The sequence below is a fragment of the Gekko japonicus genome, unplaced genomic scaffold, assembly GCF_001447785.1.
Source record: "Gekko japonicus isolate JY-2015 unplaced genomic scaffold, Gekko_japonicus_V1.1 scaffold3132, whole genome shotgun sequence".
In the NCBI taxonomy this organism is placed as follows: Eukaryota; Metazoa; Chordata; class Lepidosauria; order Squamata; family Gekkonidae; genus Gekko; species Gekko japonicus.
The window spans coordinates 136328-143994 of NW_015164758.1; the positions used below are offsets into that span (position 1 = coordinate 136328).

A 7667-nucleotide genomic window follows, 5' to 3' on the forward strand; every position below is an offset into this window, starting at 1 on the left:
CAGCAGGATTGACAGAGACGTTAAAGTCACGGGACTAATATCTCCTGTAACAGTAGAAAAGAGCAAGAGTCCAGGAACACCTCAAAGACTGTCTGGGGAGGCACTTTCGTGAGTCACTGCTCACTTCTTCAGATGGGTTTCTGAAGAAGTGAGTAGTGACTCATGAAAGCTCCTCCCCGGCCACCGGTTTTGTTAGTCTTCAAGGTGCTCCTGTGCTCTCGTTCTTTCCTACTGCTACAGACAGATTAACACAGCTGCCTGTCTTGCTCTTCCGGTCTACGGCTCAGCGATGGCGGACGCTCTCCCCTGAAGCTGGGGAGGCAATCCGCGCTCCAGGGGTGTTGGAGGAGTCCCCCTGTCAGGTATGTCTTTGTATCTGATGAAGGGAGCTTTGGCTCTCGAAAGCTTATCCCCTGGAAGTCCTGTTGGCCTTTAAGGCACGATGGGACTTGAGTCTGGCTCTTCTTTTGCAGACCAACGCGGGTACCCGCCTGAAGCTACGTAATACCTGAAACCACATGCATGTGGACTCACCAGGCAGGATCTGTCATGACGTTCCTGCCGTCAAAGGAGTAGATCGGGATCCGGGTGTCAATCTGTCCCCCGTTGCCTGAGAAGATGGACTCCCAGTTGTTGAACAGCACGTCTCCCTGCGGGAAGGGAAGGATCCCGCCTTTTAGAAATAAATTTGACATTCGTTTGATCCTGACAAAATGGAGGGGCTACTGGTGGGGGCAAAGGCTGACCCGGGAAATGGGTTATCCCCTGTTCTGGATGGGGCCACGCCCCCCCTACAGGAGCCGGGTCCATCACCTGGGGTGCATGAAGGGGTGGCAGCAGGGGCCAGGGGTGCCTTTCAGCAACGTTGGCTGGTGAGCCAGCTGCAGCCTTCCCTGGACAGAAGAGGTCTTGCCACTGTGGTGCACACCCTGGTCGCATCCTGATTGGATTACTGCCCTGCGCTCTACCTTCAAGACTGTCTTGAGAGCTAGTTTGGCGTACTGGTTAAGAGTGGCGGACTCGAATCTGGAGAACCGGGTTGGATTCCCCACTTCTTCACATGGAGTCAGCTGGGTGACCTTGGGTCAGTTACCATTTCTTTCAGAGCTGTTCTCTCACAAGAGCAGTTTCTTCAGAACTCTCTCAGCCCCACCTACCTCACAGGGTGTCTGTTGTGGGGAGAGGAAGAGAAGGAGTTCGTAAGCCGCTCTGAGATTCTCAGTAAAGGGAGGGTGTTAATCCAATCCAATCGGGACCTTACTGCTCCAGTCTTGGTTCCACCTATACTGGCTTCCAGTTTGCTTCTGAGCTCAGTTCCAGGTGCTGCTGCTAACCTTGAAAGCCCTGTACGGCCTGGGACCAACACGCCAGAGGGACCGCCTTCTCCCAGACGGGCCTCCAGCCATCTTTAGAGGCCCTGCGTTGGTTGCCTTCCTCATCGGAGGCTATTTGGGTGACACCGAAACTTCGGAACTCCCTCCCTGGTGAGTGTCCACCGTCTCCCTCTGTCAGAGCCTCCTGCCAGCAGGTGAAGACATTTCAGTTGCATCTGACAGACCCCAATGACCGTTATTGGTCCTCCTTCTAGTGGTGTTTACATGTTTTGATGGAATTGTACATTTTAACTGTACCTTAAATGTCTTAATGTTTTTATGTTCACCGCCTGGTGGGCCCCGATCGGGTGGAAAGGTGGCCTAAAAATGGTTTAAATAAATAACCTCTCGCTGTGCTGCCGCACTGCTAAATGTCCTGTCCACAACCGGCCTTGCCTCCTTCAAAATGTGCAACATTTGTATGTTCGCAGCCTCATCCCACATCCCCGGTGCTTTATTCCAAGGTGGGGGCCTCCTGTCACACTCCGGCTCACTGCCACCCGGAGGCCGCGGGTTTGGATTTATCAACGCAGCCAAGCTGTTTTTCTCCCGAGACTTTCAGTCACCTCTTTGCTTGCCTACAGTTTCCCCCTTTGAAGCTTTAAAAAAAAATTTTTTAATGTTTAATTATTTTCTAAAAAAAAAAAGATGGGATACAGAAGGGAGAGTGGGTGGGGGAAAATATAAATTCATCGGGTTTACGAAATAATATGAATTGTTACGTACAACGGGTAAGATCAAATATATTACCAAATACTCCTTTGAACCTTCACTGCCGTTCAGGGTCCTTCGGCCACCCGCGGGAGTGCCAGATGGCAACCCTTCCTGTCACTTTAACAACCACAGTCGTGGACTAAGAGGCACTGAGGACAGGACTCCCCCCCCTGCTCTTCCCCCCCACCGAAACTTCGGAACTCCCTGCCTGGTGAGTGTCCACCGTCTCCCTCTGTCAGAGCATCCTGCCAGCAGGTGAAGACATTTCGGTTGCATCGGGCAGACCCCAGTGACCGTTATTGGTCCTCCTCCTAGTGGAGTTTACGTGTTTTGATTGAATTGTACATTCTAACTGTACCTTAAATGTCTTAATGTTTTTTATGTTCACTCTGCTCGGGAACAAAACGGTGCTCCTTAAGCCGAAGTGTCTGGACATGTTGCTGTCGCCACATAGCGACAGGCCCTCTGTACAGGGTCAGATGTTTCTTCATTATGTAATAGTTAATACCTTCACTGAACTCAATTGGTGAGGTAAAACGGGGGGAAAGGTATAGCTATAAGACAAGGCCCTGACCAGGCCTGTAGCTTTGGTGGGGCATTTCAGGGCTCCGCCCCTCAAACATGAAGCACGCCCCACAACAGCTGCTGCCCCTGTCTCTCTCCCTCCCTCCCCTCCTCTCCCTTCAGCTAAAAGGGCCCTCCAGAAAAAAAAATTTTTTAATGTTTAATTATTTTCTAAAAAAAAAAAGATGGGATACAGAAGGGAGAGTGGGTGGGGGAAAATATAAATTCATCGGGTTTACGAAATAATATGAATTGTTACGTACAACGGGTAAGATCAAATATATTACCAAATACTCCTTTGAACCTTCACTGCCGTTCAGGGTCCTTCGGCCACCCGCGGGAGTGCCAGATGGCAACCCTTCCTGTCACTTTAACAACCGCCACCTCCGGGTGGCGTCACCGCGCCAGGCGCGTCTGGCACTTCGGGGACGGGGTTCCCCCCGGTCGGCCCAATCCGGGCTGGTGGGTAACGGGCCTCTCGAGTGGGGGGTTCCCCGCTGTGGACCAAAGTGGGGAGCTGAAAGATGGCTGTGCTGGCAGCCGTCCGCTCTGGAACAAAACGGTGCTCCTTAAGCTGAAGTGTCCGGACATGTTGCTCTTGCCACACAGTGACAAGCCCCCTGTACATGGTCAGATGTTTCTTCATTATGTAATAGTTAATATCTTCACTGAACAGGCCTGGCGGCAAGTGGGGACTCAATGGGTGAGGTAAAACGAGGGGAAAGGTATAGCTATAAGACAAGGCTGGTACACAGAGGCAGGCCTGGCCAAACCCCATCGGTCTGTTTCTTGCCTTGAAAACCCTACGCTGGGGTTCCCGTACCCCAGCTACGGCCCGATAGCCCAAAGAACAGACGAGGGTCAACAACATCTCCTTATTCCTCCAGGGCGCGCACATCTGATCTGTCCTTCTGAAACGGCATTTCCCCGGCACACGGCACAGACTGGCTTTCAGAACGCAGAGAGAAGCAAAGCCGCTTACCTTCAGATTCACTATGGGCAGGTGATATCTGTCCGCTTTCCTGACCACGGTCAAGAGGTCTTGCAGATGCGAAGACAGCAAGGCTCTGTAGGTCGAGAGTAGACCGGCGGCCCGGGCTTGCTGGAAGCACTGGTAGTCGGCTCGCATATCGCCAGGGAAAGGGGTGTTCAGAGCCGCAAGGTGAAGCTGCCAGAAGAAAGGAGGTAAACATCTGTCCTGCTGCTCATGGAGAGATGGGCTAAGCTGCACTGGCATGTGGGGGAGGGAGGGAGGGAGGGAGGGAGGTCGGGCAGGCCCAGGGCAGCGTGGGAGGGGGAAAGCTACGGCAAGGAGACTGGAAGAGGGAGTGGTCCTAAGGCAGAGGGGCTAGGGGAGGGGAACGGGCAGGTGCGGACGGCCCAAGTGGCTGCAAAGATGCAGAAGACTTCTTCAGTCAGTTCCCATAAGATTCCGAGTTCCCGGGCAACTCTTTGGCTGCAGACCTCTCGCTGATTTCCAGCGTTCTCATGCCTGCTGCCCAGTGTCTCTGTCTGAAAATAGCATCAAGTGCCCTTGAACAGAGCCGAGGCTCAAAGAACTGGTTCTAGCAGCGCCTTCCAAGTGAGACTATTTAGACCAGGGGTGTCAAACATGCGGCCCGGGGGCCAAATTAGGCCCTCAGTGGAACTGGCTGTCTTTTGCCTCTTCTTCCAGCTCTGCTGCTGCTGCATCATTGTAGGTTTGCAGCTTACCGGTACACACCTGAACAGCATACTCAAGATTGCAACATTTTGATGTAATAATTCAGATCAAGAGGTGTCAGTTATCAGACACTGTTATATAAACAAAATATTATTTATTTATTTCCTTCGATTTTGCAAGAGTGTTAAGCATCTTTTTATTTTAAGTTTAAAAAACCCTTTGTGTTTGTGTCCTTTATAAAGTTTATATCTCCGCTACCGGGCATTACATTTTATGACACACATATGGCCCGGTCCTACAAGGTCTCATTTATGTCAGATCCAGCCCTCATAACAAATGAGCTCGACACCCCTGATTCAGACTAATGGGTCAGGGAGAATAATTGTTTGCCACTAGCAGGCACAAAGGCGTAATTTCTTAATGAAGTACGAAATGCCATCATCAGCCTGGCAACGTTCATTCTCGCTGGTCCTAATAATAGTATTGCATATAATGTCAAGGTTAATCAAATGACAATATTTCTCCTTTTTCCATTGCACGCAAAATGCAAACACGTTTTAAAAATCCCTTGGAAACAAGGAAATGTTGCTGTATTCAGTTAGGGATAGAATAGCAGGAAACATTTTTTTAAAAATCCCTCTGAAACAAGGGAATTTTGCTCTCATTCGGTTAGGAATTGTTCCAGTCATAAAAGCGAAGTATAAAGATTTTCTTCGCAGACACAACAACCGTTTTGGTGTATTTTACCCGAGGAAAACAGATTGGTTCTGTCAGCATGAAACGTTTTAACGAGTCTGCTAAGCCTGAAAACTTAATGTACTTCGGTTTGAGTTGAAAACGCAAGAGATTTTATTTTGTTTTTATAACGTACACATCTGTTGTGGAGGGGGGGGGCTAGACACGCATTTTGTGTTTCTTATAGCAGGTGCTCGTGTGAAGATGCCTGTCTGGCTGAGCAGACCGGGGGTCAGTTGAGCAGGGCCCCTCCGAGGCTGGGAAACACCCAGGTCCCCCCCCCCGGGGTCCTTGCTGAGTTGCACTATCTCGTGACACTGGGAAGGGTGCGTTTTCCCAGACCTGTGTAGATGCAGCTTGGAGAGGGTCGCCAGGCTGAGCAACCAGTGCGAGGATCAGGGGTAGGAACACGGGGAGGGGGAGGACATGACATCCTATGTACCACTACCAGGCAAATCCCGGAAGTGATGCAGAGTGGCTCAAGAAACTCTATGGTTTTACTGGCAATTTCTAGAGCAACTCCTAGAGCTATCCTACATCACCTTCCAGTTTCCCCCAGATGGGATATAACAGTGCACAGGATGCTGCGCCCCCTATATCCCCACCATCCATAGAAGCCACAGAGTCCACATTCATTCCTAGAGCTACCCTATGTCACTTCCAGGGAAAACCCAGAAGTGACCTAGTGGCACACGGTGTGCCAGCTTTTTTTCCTCCCACCCTTCTTGGTGTGGCAGTGGGCAAGGGAAGCTGCCAGTGGGAGGCCAGCGAGTAAGCCTTGGTGACCTTTGCTCCAGCTTTCCCAGGGAAGAATAGTAACATGAACACTCAGAGATTTTATGTCACTCAGAACATCACAAGCCTCTTACTTACGCTTGGCCTTCCACTGTCGGGACTTGAAGCTGGAAACGGTGCTGGAAGGGGTTGAAATTCCTATTAGTTCAACACACAACAAATTACAAAGGTTAAGATAAAGCATACAAAACAGAGCAAACAAGGGTGAAGAATAGCTGTAAGATTTTAAGGGCACAAAAAGGGCTCTTCTGGACCCACCACTATGAACTGGATGTCACAAAATGTTCTCAGGATATTTGCATCCCAGCTTTTCAGTAAACCGATAGTGCCTACTTCAGCTCATCGTTCAAACAATAAAGCCAGCTCTTTAAATATACGTGATTTAAGCCAACAGAATCAAAACATCAGTCGCGAAAGACTAGTGCAGCAATAAGACCGCAAAACAGCCAGGTAACAAAATCAGAATATTGTGACTTATGTTTAAAAAACAGACACAAAACAACAGGCCAGTGTATTGATAACATCACACATGCTGGTCAATAGGTGCCTTCCACAACTGTGTTTCCCTCACTGAACTTGAAACATTCCTAGAACCTGTAGACCAAGGGCGTCAAACATGTGGCCCCAGGGTTGGATGAGGCCCCCGGAGGGTTTCCGTCAGGCCCACAGTGGAAATGGCCATCTCCTGCTTCCAGTTCTGCTGCTGCAGCATCATAGCTTGCTTCACCAGACTCTCTTAATCACTCAGCCATTTCATGTTTTAACCCGGGCCCCTGGACTCAAAACTCTAAGCATGAGATTTCTATGGTGAATGTCAATAAATCAAAAGTAGGCTTGCAGCTTACAGAGCTAATGTTTTAAGCATGATTTTAAGTTAAAAAAACCACACCTTTGTGTCTCTGTCCTTTATAAAGTTTATATCTCCGCTACCTGGCATTACATTTTATGACACACATGGCCCAGCCCAACAAGGTCTCATTTATGTCATTCCGGCCCTCATAACAAATGAAATCGACACCCCTGCTGTAGACCCCTTTTTCCTTTTTTTTTTTTGGCCCCCCAAAGGGGATTTTTTAATTGCATTTTATATAAGGACTACAAACTACAATGAAAATAGGAGAGGGGAATTACATTTAAGGAGAAAGAAAAGATAACCACTACTAACTAAAAACCCAAGAGAGGAGATAATCAAATTAGTGTTAATGTTCTTATTGTCATTATACCTGTGTAAAACTGTTTCTGCTTTATAAAACTTGTTGAAATTCAATAAAATGTTGTTTAAAAAATCAAATTAGCTTGTACACAATGCCATCCCTTAAAACGCTAACAATTTTATGAACTTAGTCAGATATGCTAATATAACTTTTAAATCTTAAATTTAGCTGTTGGAAACAGACCCCTAAGCATCTCAATATTAACAACAGTATTTTCAAAGGCACAATTCAGAGTCCTTCAGCCTTCATTTTTTCTTATCCTGTCTTTTCCGCAGTTTATAAGGACTTTTAGGAGCCGCTGCCCCTTTCTCAGACAGAGAGTCCTCTCCAGAAGACCCCAAGTCCAGCTCGCCACTGGACTTACTGTCCTTTTCCTCTTTATCCACCTCCTCTGGCTCACCCTACTGGATTCTCAGAAAGTCCCGTGCTTTGGAAACAGAGTCAATCTTTTCTTTTTTGTCCTGAAGTTTGAAGGTTACGCCCTCTGGATATAACCATTGGTAGCTAATTGCATTTGTTTGAAGAAAAAGAATTAAATCTTGATATTTCTTTCTCCTTTGTCTTATTTCAAATGGGATATCTTTCAGAATCCTGATAGTACTGTCCCCA

General features: G+C 48.2%; 1 protein-coding gene across 1 annotated transcript in view; it reads right to left on the bottom strand.

Annotated features, from left to right (window-relative positions):
• LOC107109117 (collagen alpha-1(XV) chain-like) overlaps positions 1-5976 on the bottom strand; it is an 8383-nt gene extending 2407 nt beyond the window's left edge. Inside the window, exons 1-3 of the mRNA XM_015409685.1 lie at positions 5923-5976; positions 3634-3819; positions 535-650 (exon numbers count right to left, since the gene is read on the bottom strand). Of these exons, the coding sequence (XP_015265171.1) occupies positions 535-650; positions 3634-3780 (263 nt within the window). The 5' untranslated portion in view covers positions 3781-3819; positions 5923-5976. The remainder of the gene's footprint in view (positions 1-534; positions 651-3633; positions 3820-5922) is intronic.
• Between the last annotated feature and the right edge of the window lie 1691 nt (positions 5977-7667).